Raw genomic sequence first — 22,697 nt, forward strand, 5'->3', positions numbered from 1 at the left:
TATGCATAAAAGCCTTTTTGGTGTATTTGCTTTTTGGTAGAGGTATATCTTTATGCTTTTATATTTAATTGCTTCCCATTAGGGGGGCACCTGACATCTGGGGCAAGAAAAACTGATGTAATGGCATCGGCTGCATGTTTTATACCCCTGATGACCTGACGTCATGGGAGCAGGGACAGCAACCGACGCAGGACCCAAGACTTTGTTGATCAGGTCGACTGAGGGCTACTTGCAAGCAGATAACCCAAATGCAATGACTGTAACAGTGAATACACTCGAACATCTACATTTATGGTAAGTGTACACAACTGTACTTTATCACATCGCTTTCAATTCTTTCCCGAAGCCACAAAGGCAAATTCCCGACATCCCACCCAGTCAACAGGATGCAGCAGCTCATGAAATAAAAAAGGTGCTTCTAAAAAGAGTCATCCAAGCAGTCTCACCAGATTAGATAGAATCCAGATTTTACTCAAGGTTCTTTTTAGTGCTAAAAATGACAGGGGTCTGGAGGCCAATTTTGGACCTCCGCATCCTAAACAAGTTTGTCAGACAAAATTCCGGATGGTCACGGTTCAGTCAATCCTTCCATTCATGGAGAAAGACGATTGGATGTGCTCAATAAATCTCCAGGATGTGTATTATCACATAAAAATGGACAAACATTCCAGAAGATTCCTCCACTTCAGGCTGAGACCCAGTCACTACCAATTCCGTGCGATGCCCTTTGTTCTCTCTACAGCCCCCAGAGTGTTCACCAAATACATGGCAGTGGTAATAACTCACTTGAGACTGCAAAGATTCCAGGTGTTTCCGTATTTAGACGACTGGCTCCTTACTGCCCCTACCAAGCGTCTGCTGCTTATAGCTTTACATTACACCCTAAAGCTAGCGAGATCCTTAGGGATCTCAATAAATGAAGAAAAGTCCAAATTGACTCCTACTCAAAATCTGAAATTCATAGGAGCAACTTTCGACACTCAGTCTTGCCTAGTCGCCCTCCCGCTTCACAGGCTCCAAACACTAAAGTCTGAACTCTGGGTGATATTATCTCAGGACAAGGTTTCAGCTTGTGCAATCCTTCAACTACTATGATCAGTGGCAGCATCAATTACTATAGTTCCCCTAGCAAGACTACACATGAGACTCTTACAATGGTTCCTAGCATCACAGTGGTCCCCTTTAACTCATCCTAAGTCCTTTCTGATCCGCATAACAAATTGATGCAAACAAGACTTAAGTTTGGTGGATGAAGCTAGAAAAAGACCTATGGAGTCTTCCCTTCTCACCCTGTCAGCCGAAGGCCATAGTGACCAAAGACGCTTCCCTGATGGGGTGGGGGTTGGGCATTTCCAGGGAAAGACAGTCCAAGGTATTTAGTCCTCCGTGGAGGCCAACCTGCATGTCAGTGTTCTAGAACTGAAGGCAGTGCTTCTAGTGCTGCAAGCATTCCAGTCTGTCCTCACATCAGGAATAATTGCTGTCCAGTCAGATAACATGTCCTTAGTCTCGTATGTCAACTAACAGGGGGAGCAAAGTCCTACCCGTTGTGTCAAGCCGTGAGAGTTTGCCAATGGGTGATATCCTCCAACCGCTTTCTGATAGCATTGCACATTCCCGGGGATTCCAACGTGACTGCAGACAAGCTGAGCAGATGCAGTCTCTTGCCTCACGAGTGGTCCCTCAACCCTGTCATAATGGCGAAGATCTTGAGTCGCTGGGGCCAGTGTTGCGATCTATTCACATCCCCCGTAAACCACAAATGCAGCAGCTACTTTGCCCTAATCCCCTCTCAGGGGGAGTCCCCAAGGGATGCTCTAATACATGATTGGTCCAAGGGAATTCTTTATGCTTTTCCTCCTCTTCCTCTGATCCCGCAGTTCCTAAAGAAAGCTCTTCTTTTGAGAAGCAGAGTAATCCTCATTGCATCCTATTGGCCCTTACAAGTTTGGTTCCCCTTCCTTTGGCCTCATCTAGTCCACTGACCATGGATTCTGGATCCAACTCCAGAATTGCTGTTGCACCCTCAAGGGTTAATCCATCCAAACATATCTAGTCTCAAGCTGACAGCTTGGTTCCTCTGCTTTCAATAATTGCCAGACAGAATAATCTATCCTCGCTTGTACGAAACATTCTTCTGGCTTCCCACAAACCATCAACCAGGAAACTTTATGTCAGCAAATGGAAAAGATTCATAATTTGGCCTTGAGAGAAAAGAATAGACCCCTTTTCAGCTTTGATGAGCTCTGTACCGGACTATTTATCAAATCTCCTCCATTCGGGAGCAGTAGCTTCCACTGTTAGAGTACACCTGGCCACTGTCTCAAAATTCCACAATGGCTTCCAGGACTCCTCTTTGATATCTCACCCCGTCTCTGTAACACCTTTCTGAAAAGTTGCCACAAAGTAAGTAGAATAAACTGGTAACAAAACACAGTTCACCTGCTGAGAAGTCCAATCCTTTAATGTAAAATATAATTCATATGAGCGCTTTCGTCTGCATAAAACAAACTTCATCAGATAAAGTCCCACTATAACTGACATAATTTATAAAAAATGTTTAACCAATGAAATCTTCACATTAATAAAACAATTAATCACCCCTGTGGTAGATGTACCCAATGTTCCTCTATCAACACCTCCAATAGTATTGTTTTAAAAAATGGGTTGAATACGGAGGTTAAATTCTGTAGGGGTAACTGTTATTCTTCCATGGTGGTGTATTTGGCAACCTGTTGTTATTGCCCATGTTATTACGTGGGCAAAACTGAACGTCATTTAAAAGAAAGGATTTACGAACATAAGAACGACATAAAAAATAAAAAAGAGACCAGTGCTTTATACAAACACACCACCATGTGCCAACCCGTCCCTTCTTTCAAATTTGGTATCATAGATACGGTCAATTTGGAAATCAGAGGAGGAGATAAAAATATTTTACTGCAGAAGGAAGTTAGATGGCAGTTAAGATTAAAATCCAATATTTCTCCAGGTTTAAATGAGTATATAAACATCAAAGCCATCTTAACAGGAAAGGCAAATATACTTTGAAAATGGCATAAATATATTTTCAACACATCAGATGTAACCATACATTTTACATCAACTTACCCATGAAATAATGTTGTAGACTATTCCTTTGTTTATTTATATTTTTAACAAAAATTTTTCATTATGCATTATTTTTTAATCTGTTAGAAGTGTGTGTATACATACAAACAACCACCAACATGTTCTTGTTTCTTTAAATTTTGAATGTTCAGTATCTTTAGAATTTTATTGATTAATTGTTTTATTAATGTGAAGATTTCATTGGTTAAACATTTTTTATAAATTATGTCAGTTATAGTGGGACTTTATCTGATGAAGTTTGTTTTATGCAGACGAAAGCGCTCATATGAATTGTATTTTACATTAAAGGATTGGACTTCTCAGCAGGTGAAATGTGTTTTGTTACCTTTCTGAAAAGTGTCAGACATATTAGACCACTCTTCAAACAACCATTCGAACCTTGGAATTTGACACTAGTACTACAGTCCTTGACTCGTCCTCCCTTTGAGCCTGCTGGCACTTGCGATATGAAATTTTTATCCTGGAAAACTCTATTCTTGGTAGCAATTACCTCAGCAAGGCGAATATCTGAACTACAAGCTTTGTGCATAAACGCCCTTAGGTTCATAGGCTCATAGGTAGGTACTACGCTATCGGCCCAAGGGTCTACGAAAGCCTAGCCAACAAGGTTCCCTGGCTTACGCCACCTAAGAAAGTTATTTTCCTGTGCCACTGTCGAGCAGAGAGACAGAAGTGATCCCTGGGGTGTATTTCCTATTTCCCATCCACTCATCAAGATTTTTCTTGAAGAGTGCTAATGAAGAACTTGCATGGTTTTCCATAAAAACAGAGTATCACTCCAAACTAATCCCTCCTCGTTACCCAAAGTTATTTTGGATTTTTACTGAAACAGTTGACCTGCCAGTCTTCTTCCCTAATTTTTTCTAATAAAGAAGAATATTGTTTGCACTTGCTGGATGCGCATATATAAATACATTTTTACTTGGACTGGACTAAATCATTACGAAAATCTGACCAATTATTTGTATCCTTCTCATGACCAAAATTGGGAAAACCTGTTCCTAAAGTATCCTTAGCTAAATGGCTGAGAGATTGTTTTGTTGATAGGCAAAGGAAATACTAAGTCCTTCTACCAACTAAGGTCAAAGCGGATGCAACCAGATCAGTTGCGGCATCTGTTGCCTTCCATTCAAGAGCTTCCATGGATGACATTTGTGCAGTAGCAATATGAGCTACTCCTCGTACATTTATTACTCATTACAAATTGGACTTGGTCTCCGGGGGAGAGCATCCTTTTTCTCAATGGTGCTCATGGATATCCTTTCGTAGGGCCTCCCAGGACATAAAGTAGCTTGGGAACGCTGTCCCACCAGTCATGAATGAATGATGATTAACATCATCAGATAAAGAAGTTATGTTCTTACCATAACATTCCATCAGTGTTGTTGATCTTCATTCATTCATGACATCCCACCTTCCTACCCCCTCCAAAAGACTACTGGAGGTTTGAATCTGGTCCTAGCTTCATGACAGGGAATTTGCTCAAAGCCTCTGCTTTATTTCTTACCAGCAAATTTGATTTGAGATGATAGAGAGAAGGGCACTATGACTAAGCTTAGCTCGAGAGCTTTTTTTGGCTGGCACAAGCTTGTTATAACGTCCGTCTTCGTTCCAAGGGCAGAACCGATAACCATCAGTCATGAATGAATGAAGATCAACAACACAGATGGAACATTATGGTAAGAACATAACTTCTTTTTCTGTCTTTATGGTTTTATACTGAAGTCCTTTATGGATGAAAGCGCTAAATAAAACCATTGAATTTTCATGGCTGTTTCTTCATTCGCCTTACCAGTGGATGATTTTGTTTTGTTCATTTTGTTTTAATCATCTTGTTGGGGCTTTATATATATTTATATTATATCTATATATAGATATTGAGAATTACTGCTGATGCGGATAGTTTAGAAAACCTAGGGTTGTGGCAAGCCTGTATAGATCCCTTTGTCTTCTCTTAAAAGCAGAAATCCTTATGCTTTATTCAAATTATATAGCTTCACACCTTGATGAAAAACTGCAGACTTATGCAATTTATTTTATATCCTGTGTATTCTTTTACTTTTTTTATGCAACATTGGATTACAAAGCCTGATGGGCAAGAGTCTTTGTGGACCTGTTGTTCACTCTCAGATAATAAGAAAATTGAATGCATTTTTAGTACTGTAAACAAACATCTATTTCTTTTGATTGTTTTTATCAGAAGTTCAGAAGTCCTAATCGAATCCATAATAGCAAAGCCCGTAATATCAACTACAGTGTGTCACATGTGAAAACAAATTGTTTAACTTGACATAGACTGGGTAGCAAAAACTTGTGAGATCTAAGGGGAAGGTTTCTGTAAATGTATTTAGATTTATGCTAAGACATGTTACTTTTTCACCAGTTTCTCTGATTCCAGCACTTCATAAACTTCTGTTACTGTCTTGTTTCAGTGTTTAAGCAAATTAAATGTGATATTGTTTTATTTGTTGGGAAAATCATGGTATCACTGTTGCATTAATTTTCCATTATTTGCTTTAGATTTATAGTGGCAGATGAGATTGTGTATTCATTTTTTATTGAGAAGTATTAGTCTGTGTTTTCCAGGAGTTTAGCTTTTTTGTACAGAAAGCATTATGCCATGAATGAGATAATTTCATGTACATTTATTGCTTATTCTAGTTTTCAGATAATTACTATCGTGGAAAACTGATTAATGCCCTTGCAAACTCTGTAACACCTGCGGTGAGTGTTAATAATGAAGTTCGAACTTTGGATAACTTAAACCCTGATGTGCGGCTAATTCTGGAGGAAATTACACGATTTCTGAACATGGAAAAACTTCTTCCGAGTTACAGACACACTATTACAATCAGGTACAATTTACATTTTGTTGTCAGTAAAGTATTAGATAACACTTACATTTTTGTAAATAAAAAACATTGTCATAATGTATTAGTTGGCCACTTAATACTGTATAATACTGATGAAAAAGGAAAGAAATAGACTTTTTGCCCCCTCTGTATGTGAGAAATCCTAGATTTAATATTAGGATTGTGAAAGATACTACAAATACTAATACTTATTGTATATGCTTCTTTGTATGCTTAGTTCTAGCTGGCAAGGCAAAGCTGTCCCCAAGTAGAAGGACTCTAGGATAGTAAGCAGATAGGAAGTGATTTTGAGCCTAAATTTACTAGTGTAATATGTTCATTTATTCCTAATCAGAATGACTGTGCTTTTTCTAATGGAACCAGATATTCCCACTTGAAGAGCATTCAGCAAAAAAATCTTTGTTAATCCTCTTCTCAAGCAGTTGGATATGTGAAGCCAAAACTGGAAAAGGCTTTGCAGGTTAACTTGAAGCCTGAAGAATAGTAATTCTGACTTCATAGAAGGATCCCATATGCCCTGTTTTAATTTTAGAAAATACAGAAGTAAAATATGCCAGTATGGGAGAAAATGCATCCTTCATAATTCTGCAGCATTTTAAGTTCATAGCATTGCCTTATGCACCAACTCTTAAGCTATTTTCCACAGTTTATTTCTGATCTTCCTTCTCGTCTTTACAGTCTTCAATAAACATAATTGTCTTCAAGTTATTTTCTAGAAAACAGCTGCTACTATAATATCTTTTATGTATTTTAATACATTTTAGTGGTCTTTTGATTTATAGAAGCAGCTATGCCTGTCCTTTGTTCCTTTCCTGCCTTTCTTGCCTTCAGTTTTTGCAAAAGTACAGATGTGTAAAATCTTACTTTAACAGTATATGTCCTGTTGCAGTAGTCATAACCTAAGGGGATCTCCTGCCAAGGATAGCCCAACATCCAGACAGTATACCAAAGCCTTTTAGTACTTATAGGTGCTGCACTTCATATGTATGCTCCCCGCGTAAGGTGTAGGGCATAAAGGTGATGTACGGATGCACACAGTCAGAACTGGAAAAGCCCCAGGAGGAACAGAATCTCCTTAGAGACAAGGAAAAACATGCATTCAGGAGAAAAAATGAGAAGAGCTCCCTCAACCAGGAGGACAAGAAACAATATGTGAGAGCAAAGGGGACAGGAGGGGAGGGGGCAAATACTGCAACACTGAAGAGAAGGATATCTACTGTTATGGTAAGATTTTACACAACTGTACTATGTCCTTCCATATCACTGTTGCAGTATTCATAATCTAACAAAGAGTACAAAAGCTCAAGAGTAAGCCTGGGAGGAGGACGGCACGGAAGAGCCCTCCAGTAACCCATGCAGGATAGCGCTGGCAAAGCCAGCTGTAGCCCCTGGAAATAACATCCAACTTGTAATGCTTAGTGAAAGCATGAACAGAGGACCATGTAGCAGCTTTAAGGATAGCATTAGTATCCAATCCCTTGAAAAAACACCAGAAGAGGCAACAGCCCTGATAGAATGACCCGTTACTAAAGAGGAAAGACATTTACCACGAAAAGAATAATAAAACAAAATGGCCTCAGAAATCCAGGAAGAGATGGTTTGCATAGAAACAGTTAAAACCAGGCAAAACATACTCGACAATCCAAATAAGCAGTTGAAGCCAGGCAAAACAGAGTCTGTTGCCTGGTTTTAACCATTTGTTTGTATTGTCGAGTCTGTTTTGCATAGAAACAGCCAAACCAAAGACCTGGGGTAAAAGGAAACAAAAAAGTTGCTCAGATTTGCAAATAATTTTAGTTTTATCCAAATATCTGAGCTGTCTTTGCAAATCGAAGGTGTGAAGAACCTTCTCATTGGCAGACTGTGGAGAAGAAAAAAAGAAACTAAGATGAATAGACTGATTAAGGGACAACTCCCTGACTATCTTGGGCTTAAAAAAGGATTATTATGAAGAGGCACCCTATCTCTGTGAAAAACTAGGAAAGGAGGAACAACCATGAGAACCTGGAGATCAGACACTCTCATAACTGAAGTGCGGGCCAAACAAAGAAGATGCTTAATATTAAGAAAGCCTTTAAGAAATTGCTTGACTTCAAATCTAGAGGGCAAAGGAGGAGTCAAGGGCAGACAAGCAGAAATTGCTGACAGATGAGCTATAACTGAAGAACATGCCAACCCACCATGGTGGCAGATCACACACATACGAGAACCAGAGGAACCTCCACAGACAGTGGATCTCGAAGGCAAGAGAAGCACTGGACAGAAAAATCACTTGATTTGGAGATGTATGATTTCCTGGTAGTTTGCATTCTGGCCTTCTGCAGGACCTGAAGCATAAAATCAGAAAAGAGCTGCCAAAACGGGATCAAAACCCTATCGCCTACAGTGTCAGTTGAAGAGTGGACAAGTGAAGAAGATGGATAAGAGACCCTTTGTCTTGCATGAGATCATTGACCCGTTGAGGAAACTTGTAGTGATTGCACTGGCCAACATGAGATCATTGATCCGTTGAGGAAACTTGTAGTGATTGCACTGGCCAAGTGAGAAAGAAGGGGAAACCAATACTGTTTGAGCGAAAAGGGAGTCACTAGCAAAATTTTGGGAGAGTCTTGTCTGATCTTATGCAAGACTGGTGGTAGTGGAGGAGGGGAATTGAAGGCGTGCAGAAATATCCCTTTCCAAGGAAAAGACAAGAGTGTCCATTTTCCAAGCCAGAGGTCTTTGGACTGTAGAACAGAATAGAGGAAGTTGTCTGTTCAGAGGGAAGGTAAAAAGATCTACCTGAAGAATACCCCACCAATGGACAATATCCAGGAAGATATCTCTGTGAAGCAGCCATTCTTGAGCTTGTGTGCTGGACCTGCTCAAACAGTCATGCCACTAGGTTCTGCTCTGAGGGAATGTAAACTGCCTGAGGAATCACTTGATACTGGACAGCTAGGTCCCAGACCTGAAGAGCTAGTCTGCAAGAAAGATAGGACCTTGTAATGCCACATCACTGTGGTATTGTCTGTGAAAATTTTGTGGGGCCCAGGATGAAAAAGGGAATGAAAATTCTGAGGAGCTAGAAGTATAGCCCTCATCTCCTTTATATTGATGTGGTCCAACCTCTGATGAAAAGGCTAGAGACCCTGAACCTTGAAGGAGAAGAAGGAGGCCCCCATCCCCTGTCTGTGGCATCTGTAAAGAGCTCTAGAGTCGGGATTAGTGCTTGGAAAGGAAACCCCTGGTTGAGAGAAACTAGTAGCTGCATTTGATGGAGTGGTGAGCAACTTGAAAGGTAGACCCCAGCAGGGAAATGGCCGAAGACTTTCCTTCAGAATCAGGAAGGTCAGAAATCACTTTAGAAACCTGAAACCTGAAACATACCCAGTCATGAGTCTGGTAGCTGATGACCCAAAAGGATACAGGAGCATCAGTGTAAATCTTTTTGCCCAGCCTCTCCATAGCCCTACTATCCCTGTCTGAAGGAAGCAACTTGGCAGAGGACAATAACTTTGAGGGCTTGTCAGAGAAGACTGACACTACAGAAGAATTAGCAGAAGAGCATTTGTAAAGAAATTTACATTTGTCAGGCACCTTGTAAAATCTACGTTTCTTGGGTACAGGGAGCTGAGAATCAGGGGCCACAGAAGCGGCTGAAAAGGTATTGCCAGAACCGGGGGAAAGCAGATGGCTAAGGAGGCTCCATCTGGAGGAATTCATGGTACCTTTTCTTAATGTCAGAGACTTGAGAACAGTCCCACTTAAAAAAAAAAAAAAAAAAAAAGTCATCATGCGGGCAACATTATCACCAAAAGAGAGTTCCTCCAAAGGGGAATTTAGACTGATAAAATCTTCTTCCTCTGAACCAATGCCCAAAGGGGAAGGAAGCTTAGAAAAGTAAGCCCGGGACTCTTCCCCAGAATTCGGATCCTCATCTGAAGAATCTAGTTCCCCAGGTCTTAGTTCCCCAGGTCTTTTAAGTGGAGTGGAAGACCAGGGAGTGGCAGTCACAGACACCCTTTGAGTAAACTTTAAAGCCATTAATGCATTAAATAACTCCTGAGTAAAATTATGCCATTCACGTTTGGATCCTTATCTACAGGGGAAATATGCTTGGTTTTATAGTTCTTTTCCTGCAGGATGTCCACACAGAACACCCTGCAAGACTCAGACTCCTGGCAACATTCATTAAGTGTAGTAGAGATCTCCTCTTTAACTAAAACCTGAGGAATCCCCCTTGGTCCCTCGGATGTAATCAGCCGAGATTCCCCATCATTGTCAGAAGTAGACACTTGTAAAGCCTCCAAGGGCTTGCGAGAAGTCTGATCCATGCTAACCTCCAATAAGATTACGGCAGAGAAATCCAAAGCAACGACCGGATGATCCACTGGGTTTTCACTAGCCTTGAGAGAGATGTCCGGGGGAGGCTGGACAGCAGCTGTATCAGACCCAAGTTTTTGGCCTTTTTCTTAGCAGAAGACTGACCCTCAGTATGGGAAGGTCTGCCATAGCACCTTGAGCCAACAGTTTAAGATGTTGTTTTGTAAGGTACATACAGTGGGTATAAAAAGTGTACACACCCCTGTTAAAATGACAGGTTTTTGTGATATAAAAAATGAGACCACAATAAATCATTTCAAAACATTTCCCACCTTTAATATGACCTATAACCTGTACAATTCAATTGAAAAACAAACCAATCTGTTAGGGAAAAAAATATAAAAAAATAAAAAATGTACAATAAGCTGTTTGCATATGTGTGCACACCCTTAAACTGATACTTTGTTGAAGCACCTTTTGATTTAATTACAGCATTCAGTCTTCTTGGATACACATCTGCCATCAATTAGAGACTCTGATTAACCGCAAATAAAGTTCAGCTGTCCTAGTAGGATTTTCCTATCATTTACTCAGTTGCTTACTACAGCAAAAGCCATGGTTTACAGAGAGCTTACAAAGCATCAAAGGGATCTCATTGTTGAAAGGTATCATTCAGGAGAAGGGTACAAAAAAATTTTCACAGCATTGGATGTACCATGGAACACAGTGAAGACAGTCAACAAAAAGTGGAGAAAATATGGGACAACAGTGACGTTGCAAAGAACTGGATGTCCCCCAAAAACTGATAACAAGATAACGAAAACTGGTCAGGGAGGCTGGCAAGAGACCTACAGCAACACTGAAGGAGCTGCAGGAATTTCTGGCAAGTACTGGTTGTGGTACACCTGTGTCAACAATCTTCCATATTCTCCATATGTCTGGACTATGGGGTAGGGTTGCAAGACGGAAGCCTATTCTTACACAGAAAAACATCCAGGCCCAGCTAAAATTTGCAAAACAGTACATCAAGTCTCCCAAAAGCATGTGGCAAAATGTGTTATGGTCTGACGAGACCAAGGTTGAACTTTTTGGTCATAATTCCAAAAGGTACGTTTGGGGCAAAAACAACACGTTGCATCACCAAAAGAATACCATTCCCACTGTGAAGCATGGTGGTGGCAGCATCATGCTTTGGGGTTATTTTTCTTCAGCTGGAACGGGGACATTAGTCAACGTGGAGGGAATTATGAACAGTCCCAAATTGCCAGTCCCTTTTGACCCAAAACCTTCAGGCATCTGCTAGAAAGATGAAGAGGAATTTCACCTTTAAACATGACAATGACCTCAAGCATACATCCAAATCAACAAAAGAATGGGTTCACAAGAAGAAAATTTAAGTTTTGGAATGGCCCAGCCAGAGCTGAGCCCTAAATCCAATAGAAACTCTGTGGGGTGACCTGAAGAGGGCTGTGCACAAGAGATTTCCTCACAATCTGACAGATTTGGACCACTTTTCAAGGAAGAGTGAGCAAATATTGCCAAGTCAAGATGTGCCATGCTGATAGACTCCTAACCAAGAATACTGAATGCTGTAATTAAATCAAAAGGTGCTTCAATAAAGTATTAGTTTGAATGTGCGCACTTATGCAACCAGCTTATTGTACGTTTTTTATTTTTTATATTTTTTCCCGTAACAGATTTGTTTTTCAATTGAATTGTACAGTTTATAGGTCACATTAAAGGTGGAAAAAGTTTTGAAATAATTTATTGTGGTCTCATTTTTTTATATCACAAATACCTGGCATTTTAACAGGGGTGTGTACACTTTTTATATCCACTGTAGATACAGAGGAGAGATGATGCATGGTCTTGGGGACAAAGGTCTGAGATACAGAACATTGTGTATGGTGGTGGGAAACACCCAAACAGAAAAGACACTGGTCATGACGATCTTTATGGGGAATCTTCTTCCCACACTGACATTTTCCCTTTCTGGATGACATGACCCCAACAGTACCAAAAAAAAAAAAAAAGGAAAGCTAAGAAGAAACCCCAACAGGGCACTTATCTGAAACACAGCTTGGTAACCATCACAGCACATGAGCATTCAGACTGCCATTCAGTGATGGTGTTCACACCGGCGGCAAAGAAGTTCTGAATGTGTGCGTTCATATGTCACCTTTATGCGCTACACCTTGTGTATATGTGATGTGCGTCACCTATAAGTAATAAAAGGCTTTGGTATACTGTCCGGACATTAGCAGGAGATCCATCACGTTATGAGTACTGCAACAGTGATATGGAAGGACTTCATCTCTGGTTGTGATTGATGGTTTACCCAGTTGAAAAACCTTGTACTGTTTGTTTTCAGGCTAGTCACATGCAGAGGTGTTATTTTATTTTATTTATTTATTTTAAAAAAATCATAGAAAGGAAGTCTCAGAATATGAAGTCCAGCCTGATTTTGAATCTGCTGCACAATTCAAGGCACCTGAGGTTAGCCTTATTTCTTCTAAAAATATAGTTTAATAGAGACATCTCCCTACGCATAGTCATGGTTGTTGCTACTTTATAAGTATATCTGGCTGCCTTTTAGTGCTCTGCTGAGACTTTCTTCTTCTTCTTCCATTTGGCTGGGACCTGTAGTTTAGGTTGCAAGCTGCTGGGGAGCCTTCCACTTGATTCCAAGTGGGAAGAGTTCTCCAGGTGGTGGAGTGGCACATTCTACTAAATCATTTGACTTATGCAGACATCCAAGAAGTTCAGGATGCCTCTTCTGAGTCATAGTCCTACTACACAGACTAGGGAATGTCCTGCCCTCAGTTCCTGGTGGATTTCAAGAGTGATGCTCAGCCCCAGCTAGTCAAACAGACCCTCTTGTGGGAGGGCAAATTAACATCCCTATTTAGAAATCCTTCCACTTTGGGAGACTTTAACTTCTGATTTATCAGGCTTATGTATATACCATTGAGTCCTTGGCTTTCTGGTTTGGTAACTAGTTCCTACATTATCATTGACTTATCCAGGACTTCCATATCCTTGTACCTGCAGGTGTCTGGTTCTTTTCATGCACCATTGGGAGGAACTCCCAACCTTCCCCTTGCATCTCCTGAGAAGGTGGTCTGTCTCCATGAACATGCATATTTTTCTTCCAGTTCCTTGTGCTAAGGAGGAAACAGGAATAGAGGAACTTGATGGCACCCCTTTACTTCTTTGTGCCCAGTGGTCTTTTCTGGGTGCAGGGATCCTTCCTGGAGGTGGCTGTGCTTTTGCTTAGATTGATGGGTGGTTAATTTCCTAACTTCCTGTAATTGCTGTCATCTCTTTTTAGGTTGGCATTTAGACTGTTCCACAGGGTTTTCTGCCACTGGTCTTGACTCTAGTGTAGTCTACTGTTCTTCAGGAGTAGCTACCTCCATTCAGTTACTTGGTTTATCCTTATCATTCTTTATCACAGCAACCTTTGTATTGTTCTTGTCTTTGAGCATGTAGTTGAACCTTCTGACTGGGCATTTCCTAATACTTTGACATCTTGTTGGTGTAGTCAGTTATGCTGCTTCGGATTTGGTCCAGCCACAGGACTTGTCAAGGAAAATTGCTGATGTTAGATGTAACAGATTTGTTCTTACTGTATTAGTTGAACTATGAAGAAGACTGATGACTCTGCAGGCTTGGCTGTTGAATTTCACTGTAAGTCGGGCTATTTTGTACTTGTTAGCATTTGGGTTGCCAGAGAATGCTTGTTGTTAACAAAGGATGAACTTGAGAAGATGTGAGATAAGTAAAGTTATATGATTGATGCATGACATTGTGACCACAGATGTACGTTCATCACTAAACATAATAACTTTGGAGGGTGTCAGATGCTGATTGGTGTAGAGGCTAACCCAATAATACTGATCAAAGAGGGGTCTCTGTACCTATCAAAGAGCATCCTCTTCGTGCATCATTAGATACGGTAAGAAAGTAGCTGTTATGTCTCCATGGAGCTTCTGAACAATTCTAGACTCTACTTTCCGAAATAACAGAGAGCCTGACTTTGGAAAGAAGATGGTGGCTCCTTTCCTACCTATTCCTCTACCCAAAGAAGGTAATGGGGGGATTACCTGATCATTTATAGCAGCTACTTTAATGAATGCATTTGTTACAGAGAGTTGCTGAAGGTGACTCTCTCTAGGCTATGTCTCTGCTGTCACATGGAATCTGGATGATGTCAGTGGATGTGATGAATGCACACTGGCATGTCAGTGTCTTTGAAATGCTTTCTCCAATTTTCATTGGGTCACCTCCATGTCTTGTTCATTGTGATGCCACATGCCTGTCTTTTGTCCTCAGAGTATTCAATAAAGTTTTGGCTGTGATGATGGAAGCCGTGTAGGAGAAGGGTCTTCTGCTGTTTGCATATTGTGGTGACTGGCCACCGGAGATTTATCAAAATACTGGCAGGGGCCTTGTCGTGAGCTGTTCCATAGCTGCAGCTGCAATCTCTGGGAATCACCATAAACTTGACAGTCTGTCTTGTTTTTGTTACAGCAAATTGACTTCAGTGGGGTAGAGTGAGTTACCTGTACTGCCAGTGCATTCTGCATAAAGAGAGGGGATTGGGAGAAATTAATCTTGGCATTCTGGGCTGAGAATCAGAAGTGGATGTTGTCCTACACTCTTCTGCAGCTGTTGGGCATGATAGCATAATCTTCTTAGTTCCATTGGTTCATTTCCATATAAGGGAGTTTAGTCTTCTGTGCCTTCTGTGCTGTGAACAGTCTGACACTCTTTGAACTCCTTCACCAAAACAAAACCAGTGATAGAGCAAACACCCACCCTCAATACCTAACCTCTGCCTGCACAATGATATTTCCAGATACCAAACCCACTGTCTTACCCATTTTTTGAAGAGACTTCCTTTGCATATCAAGCAGACTACTACTTGGGCAACTCGTAAAACCAGTTTGGATGATTGAACGGGTAATCACAAGTTCTTATCTGGGATGTGTGGAGATAATATACTTAATGGAGAACACTAGTAATCTCCCACAAATATTAGGTGGTATGTCAGCTTTTTGATGGTCTTCTTGGCCATAAACTTTGTAAGACCCTAGGAACCTACAGTGGACTGTGAGTTGTCACTGGTCATATGCTTATGGTCTTAGACTCTCATTAGAGTGTGCTGAAGTGAATGATAGATTATTGCCAGACTGTTGCAGTGTTTGATGACAAATGCTTTTCTGGTTGATTGGTAAACTCACCTATATTCTTTGCTTAGGCATGGAAAGTTGGGTTCTTTAAGAGGGAGGTTTAGACATACCTATGCTTCTGCTGAGAGCAGTTTTTCTCACTTTCCTGGTTTCAAAATGAGACAGTTAAAACCTTAGCTCTTCTCAGTAAGGTCATATAGCTTGTTCATAGTATGTTGTTTAACAGACAGGATGAAATTCATCTATGCCAGTCCTCATGGAAACAAGACAGACCAATCAGGTTGTAGGCCATACACTTCCTGGATTTTTTTGGTGACAGCTCATACCCTAGGTGAGATGAATGCTGTAGCTAACAGATTGAGCTGCTGTTCTGTCCTTCTCTGAATAGAGAATGAGGAATTCTTGTATTCTGAAGGTCTTTCTGGATTCATTTATTCATACATTTTTTTGGGTTTGGGACATCCTGCAGATCTCTCTAATGGCAAACAGAATAAAGTGGTAATCCCCATGTTTTAATCCCTGCTGAAGGGAGTGGGCAGTGAATATGTTTTACACAGAATGAAGAGAAGGGTTATTTCATGTCTTTCAGGCATTCTTCTTGTGTTTGTTTGTGTTAACCTGCTTCTGAGAAGAAAATTCAAGACTTGTGGTAACTGTGGATGGTATTGTTTGTAATGCTGAGGTTCATAGATTCATAGGTGTGTACTAGGCTAATGGCCCTGGAGTTTTTATAAGCCTAGCCCATAGGATTACCCTGGCATTGTGTCACCCAACCTTAGTTCCTAGTGCCTCTGTCGAGTAGAGCCACTGGAGTGATGCCCAGGGTGAAATTTTTATTTCCCATCCACTCATCACGATTTCTCTTGAAGAGGGCCAGTGAGGTGCTCTGCTTGACATATGGGAAGTCTATTCCATAGCACGGGCAGTCTCCAGGTTATGAACCTGTCCCTCCAGCATGTTCTATTGATTGTGGTAATGATGTTGAGGTCTCTGGCGCATGTGGTGCGGAGGGATTGGGATTTCTTTAGATGTAGCATTTCTAACAGAACTGGGTCAGACATGGCTTTGTAAGTCAAGCAGAGATCACCTCTAAGTAGGCGATATGAAACAGAGAATAGTTGGAGTTTTTTTTTAGTCTGTCCATGTAGGACAAGTGTTTAAGGCCTAGGATCCTCTTTGTGAGGTACTTTTGCAGCCTTCCCTCCAGTTGTTGTAGGTGTCTAGTGCGGTACATGCCAAATGGGGCATTGTACTCGATGACTGGCCTAATGAGGGAAGAGTAGAGGGAGACAATGACCTCTTTTACCTGTATGCAAAACCCTTAGTAATGAGATGTGCCACATAGAAGGACTTTCTGACCACAGTGGCAACGTGGTGGCCAAAAGAGAGGTTGCTGTCAACCTGTGTTCCCAGATCTCTTATAACGCCTTCTGTGTTTAGTGGACTACCATCAATGTGGTAATTCAAGGGAACCAGGTTTTTTCCAAAGAGGATGAAGACACACTTTTTTAGCATTGAGCTTAAGGCCATTGTTCTGACACCAGTCGTTGGTCTCATTGAGGCCTTTCTGTAGGATGTCAACATCACTTGGGGAGTTAATAATAGCTCCCAACTTGCAATCATCTACGAACTTTGTCAGCCAGAGTCCCTTCGTGTTGGCCTGGACTTCAGAGAAGTAGATACCAAACAGAAGAGGACCCAGGACCAAACCCTGTGGGACTCCACTTGTGACTGGTCAGCAGTCTGACTTGGAGTCAGCTACTTTCACACTGTGAGTTCTATCTGTGAGCCAATTTGCAACCCACCTAGTGATATAGGGGTTGATGCCTAGCTTAGTAAGGTTTTCTATGATTCCTGAGTGGGGAATGGTATCAAAGGCCTTGGCCAGATCAAGGTAGGCTGTATGAACCACCTTACCTTCATCCACAGCTCTGGTGACTGACCCAAAGAAGTCGACCAAGTTGAGCAGGCATGATCTACCCTTCACAAAACCAAACTGTGTGGGATCCAGAGTTTGGAGATTCCCTATATCCTTGTTTATTAGGTCCATGATGATGCGTTCCATAGCTTTGCACATCAGACTCGTCAGGCTAATGGTGTGATAGTTCCCAGGGTCTGTAGTCGCTCCTCCTTTGTGGAGAGGGATGACTGTAGCAGTGTACCATTCGGTAGGGACAAAGGCTGTGGTGAGGCTGTGGTTGAACAGGGCACACAGGTGAGGTGCCAGTTTACTTTGTAGTTCATGTAGAACACAGCCAGGGATACTGTCAGGCCCCATAGAAGCTGTATTCTTGGCTTTAGACAGTGCTGTTTTAACCTGTGCAGCAGTAATACTGGGTGCCTGGCAATCTACTAGTATTGTGATTGGTCCTTTTGGGGGGAGGGGTGAAGTTAGCACTGAATCTGTCCGCCAGTATATTTGCAAAATCTGTTGGCTCGGTATAGGAGGTACCATTGTGCAGTAGCTCAGAGCAAATCTGGGTATTGCCATGGAGATTCTTTTCATAACTATAGAAGTCCTTGTGGTTGTCTTTACTATCTGCTGCAATTCTGCTTTCATTGCTAGCTTTAGAGGATTTGATGAGGGATCTCAACCTTTTGTTGAGGCTGATAAGGGAGGTTTTTTCCAGTCTTGGGACTTCACCTTATTCCGCATCACTTTCCTCCTTTTGTTGTAGAGTTTGTTTATGGCAGGGGACCACCAGATTGGCTTCCTTTTTTTTTGAGGAGAGCATCTTATTTCTATTGGGTATGGCGAGATCCATGCATTTGTGTATGTGATCGTACAGTGCATTGGTGTATGATTTGGCGGTCATGCAACTATTCTGCATTTGCATTGGTGCCGTGAAGTTAGCCACTTCTGTTTTTAGGAGCCCAAAGGTAGCTTTGGAGAAGTTTTTCATGGTGGTTACCTTTGTTGGGGGGGGTAGGGTGGGAGGGATGTGGATTTCCAAGGTGATTAGCTTGTGATCGGACCTAACCAGGTAGGAGTTGACTACTGGTGTAGTGCAATGGTCGCCCATGTTAGTAATGACCAGGTCAAGGATGTTGCTGCCTCTAGTGGGGGTAAGAATGAGCTGGTCCAGGGCATTGAAATTAATGAATTCCAGAAAGCGTTGGGCAAGTGTACTGGTACATGAGTAGTTTTCCCTGTAAATGGAGGGGTAATTGAAGTCGGCCAGTATGAGAGTGTTACTTTGGACCCTAATATTCTCCAGGGTGCTTAGGAATGTGGAGTGTGAATCTTGGGACATGGTTTGGGACCTGTAGCATGCTACGACCTGAATTGCTGTCTTACCCAATGTTTGCTGCACCTGAAGTATCTCAGATGCATTATGTTGGGCTACCAGTCTGGAGGTGTGCGCATCCTTTATGAATATGGAAACACCACCGCCTTTGGAGCTTCGGTTCAAGTTCTGGGTCCAAAAGGTGTGGAATGAGTTGTAGCCTGGTAGTGTAGGGGTGCTTTCTGCTGCCTTGAAAGAGGTGTCTGTTACAGCAAAAGTGTCGATGTTCTCCATTTTAAGGAGTACTTTGAGCGAGTGCATTTCGAGATTTAGATTTCTAGCATTGAGCAACATGACCCTCAAATTGCAATTGTTTGTAGCTGCTATGGTGGTAATTTGGTCTTTGGAACACTGCCTAAAATAGGCACTATAGGGGTGGCAAGAGCCTTGGCCAGTATCCAGAAGCCCAGTGGTGACAGATGCAGGCCATCTCTGGCAAAGCATCGAGGTCTGTCAGTCATGTCATCTCAGGCAGATAGATACTGGATTCCCTTAGAATGACACCAGAAACTTAACCAGTTGTTGAAATCAGTCATTTTCTGCTTGTACTATGGTATCATTCTGGGTGATGGTAGGATACTGCTCAGGGCTAGGGTCATACCCGCCTGGACTACGTAATCCAAGAGCTCCTCCATGTCTCTTTTCATGTAGTCCAGGGAGGTACGTCTCCGGTCATTCACACCCACATGTACAGTGACAGAGTCATATTTGTACTTGTTGTTGAGGGACCTGAGTGCGTGCATTATGTGGCGGATCCTGGCGCCTGACAAGCAGCTGACTGTTACTTTCTCCTTATTCAACCTAGTGAGTGGGACATCAGTCTGCCTCTCTATCGAGTCACCTATGACTAGTGTGTTGGGCATGCTGTTTTGCCTCAGGGGCTTTGGTTGAGTGGCACACTGTTTAGGAGAGTTATGTGTCTTGTGATTAGTGTTGTGTTGTGGTGGTTGAGTGCGTTTCTGCCTTGGAGGTCTGTGCTGCTTGGGTAGATTTGTATTGAGAGCTTCTGCGAAGGTGGGTGTGTGGTTTGTGTTTTTATGTGAAGGCAATGCTGGTGTGTGTTCTGGAAGGCTATGTGTTCCATGTGTTGTGGTGCAAGTGTTGACCTTCTCCTCTTGACCAGGTATTCTGGTCTTGGCTGGAGAGTGCGTGCCTTCCAATTTGGATATATAAGTGCTTCTCTCACAAGTCTGAGTGCTGGGGGGTAAGAGGAGAGGGTTGTCAGTGTACATGAGGCAGTTGCTACATTGCCTCCGGATGCCCAAGTTCACCAGGTTAATAGGAGAAAGCACAAGGAACTGACCTGTAGACATGCCTAGAAGGGTGAGCATTAATAAGTACTGGAGCTGTTTCCTTGTAAGAACTTTTAGTGCTGGTAGCACTTTGCGTACTACAATAATTGCTACAAGAAGTCTGATAAAGTGCTAAACTAACAAGCTAGTAAAAGTGCAGGAGAGGAGAGAACTAGCAGATCTAAGGGAAAAATTGAAGAGCAGACTTTGGCACTGTTCAGAAGCTTACAAACAGTCCTGGATACAGCATATCTGTATCTGGACTAGATTAGTCACAGGAAAGTTGAGAAACAAGCGCAGATGTGAGCTTTTAAACCAGAAAGTTGAAAGAGATGGAAAAACTGCCCAAACGGTCAATAAAATACAATTTCTGGGCCAAAAAACACTATTCTTGTGGTAGCTAGGCTACCTAGTACTTACCACTTCCACTGATAAGCTAGAAGGCTTACCTCCAACACAGAAAGGCTTGAGGGGCTCAGAAGCTTACAAACAGTCCTGGATACAGCAAATCTGTACGTAGACTAGACTAGTTACAGGAAAGATGGGGAACAAGTGCAAATGCGGGCTTTTAAACCAGAAAGTTGAAAGAGATGGAAAAACGTCCCAAATGGTCAATAACTGTACCAGAGATGTTACTGGCCTGAGCCCCAAATGTCCTCCACTAGTGGTGAGACAGCTGGCTGAATCTCAGGATCTGACTGCTTTGCTGGATATAGAACATCTGATATCAAGAGCCATCCTTAGTGGCTGTGTTGTGATTTCCTGTTCTGCAATCCCCACGTCTGTCTTTTTTTCTACTTTGAATACCATTTTGCAGAACATGAGTGCCTGTTGTGATGCAGTCTGTGGTATCACAGTATGAATTAGGACAGCTTGCCTAGACCCTGTGGCTGCCATTTTTTTCAGCCACTAGCACAGTTTAGATTGTCATCCTAACATTCATCACGTAAAAGATCACATGCTTGATGCCTAAGAAATATGAGCCATCAAAGATTGCTGTAGCCACCAGATCATCGGACTCGTACATGATTTGAGTGTTAGAGCTGACATATGCACCATGACCTTATAATAACTTTCTTTGCATGATGACCTTGAGTAGGTCAGGATTGGGGTATAGCACTGAACTATCAAGGAGTTCCTTAAAAGGCATGCTCCCTCTTTGTCCTTTGTTGAGAAACCCATCCCTTTTGTTGGGTTTGCAGTCTTGTTAGACTGGTTTGTCTGTCCACTGCTGAGCTTATTAGATTGGTGACATTCATGTTTATTTGGTGGAATTCTTGGTGGTGGGGGTAGAGAATCCTATTTTTTTTTCACAAGGCTGGGTTGCTCCTTAGTATGAATCCTTACTTCTTCTCAAAGCTGATATTTGGACATTTTCCTGAAGTAGTCCATCAGTTTTAATTTTTTTTCTTAGTGGCCCCAGAAACAGAAGAGAAAGCGAGAAGACACTTAATGCCCTGTGTGTGCAACAGCAACTTTGGTAATTAGTAGAGATGGGAGCATGGCTTTTAGGAAGATGGACCAGCTGCTCATCTCTTTGCTCTAAGGAGGGGAGTGCTTGCAGTTGCCAGTAATTGCTTTCCAAGTGGATTTCCAACTGTATTTCCTTCTACTTGCAGACAGACAGCTGTTGGCAAGTGTGGCAGGCAAAGTGTCCTTCACAAGAGGAGTGGCTGCCTCCTTTGCTTCCTTCAAAAATGCTTCTGATGCAGATATTCTTGTTGTGGCCATTTTGTTTTCACTGTTCACCTTCATTAGGCATTATTGTCATAACTGTGACTCAGAATCCAGGCCATATTTAGAAAGTCTTTACTTCAGGACTCAGCCTTCCTGAGCTCTGGCCTCATGTGATCCTCTGGCTCCTTCCACCCTTGTGCTGCTACATGGGACTTATCCTAGCTTTGATACAATCAAGGAGGTAATCCTAATGTGTTTTTTCCATTTCAGTGTATCTAACTTCAGGGATGCTGCTTGATGGGCTCAAGGCTGGGTAATTTTCCTCAAGTCAGTGTTTGACATCAATAGGAATTCCTGCACATGAGGACAGCTGCAAGTCCATGACAATGCCCTCTATGATATCAAATCTCAGTTACTTAAATATGTTCCCATAGGTTCATAGGAAACCCCTGGCACAACTGGAACAATCGCATGTTGATAACTATTTGATGCATGAATGCCCAAGGAGAGATGAATTTAAACAAAAAGATGAAAAGTTAATAATAGCAGCTTAGGATAGCAGTCTTTGTACATGTTGGCTTACAAAGTGTGAAGAAAAAGTTTGAGGCAAAAATAAATGTAGGTTCCGTAGTACAGAATTAGAAGCAGTTGTGCATTTTGCTGCTGATTGCGATATATTTATAGCTGAGGGCCTGCGTACAGAAAAGCACAATATAGTGGCAAGTCTGCTGCATTTGGAATTGTGCAAACACTACAACATGCAGGTAGCAAAGAAGTACTGGAAACATGAGCTGCAAAGAATTACTGAAAATGAACAAGTTCTGATCATACGGGATCATCCAGTACCAACAGTTAAGAAGTTATAAACAAGAAAAACAGATGTAGTAGTGAAACGAAAAAGGACAAGTCATACATTAATCATTGAAATAGCTGCAC

At 41.8% G+C, this 22,697-nt stretch overlaps 1 protein-coding gene across 1 annotated transcript in view; it reads left to right on the forward strand.

Annotated features, from left to right (window-relative positions):
- Positions 1-22,697, forward strand: part of TAF2 (TATA-box binding protein associated factor 2) — a 2,150,018-nt gene that overhangs the window by 1,663,110 nt on the left and 464,211 nt on the right. The window contains exon 19 of the mRNA XM_044066916.1: positions 5,794-5,987. Within this exon, the coding sequence (XP_043922851.1) occupies positions 5,794-5,987 (194 nt within the window). The remainder of the gene's footprint in view (positions 1-5,793; positions 5,988-22,697) is intronic.

Source organism: Protopterus annectens, chromosome 3.part1 (genome assembly GCF_019279795.1).
Source record: "Protopterus annectens isolate FY-2018-M chromosome 3.part1, PAN1.0, whole genome shotgun sequence".
Lineage (NCBI taxonomy): Eukaryota > Metazoa > Chordata > Ceratodontiformes > Protopteridae > Protopterus > Protopterus annectens.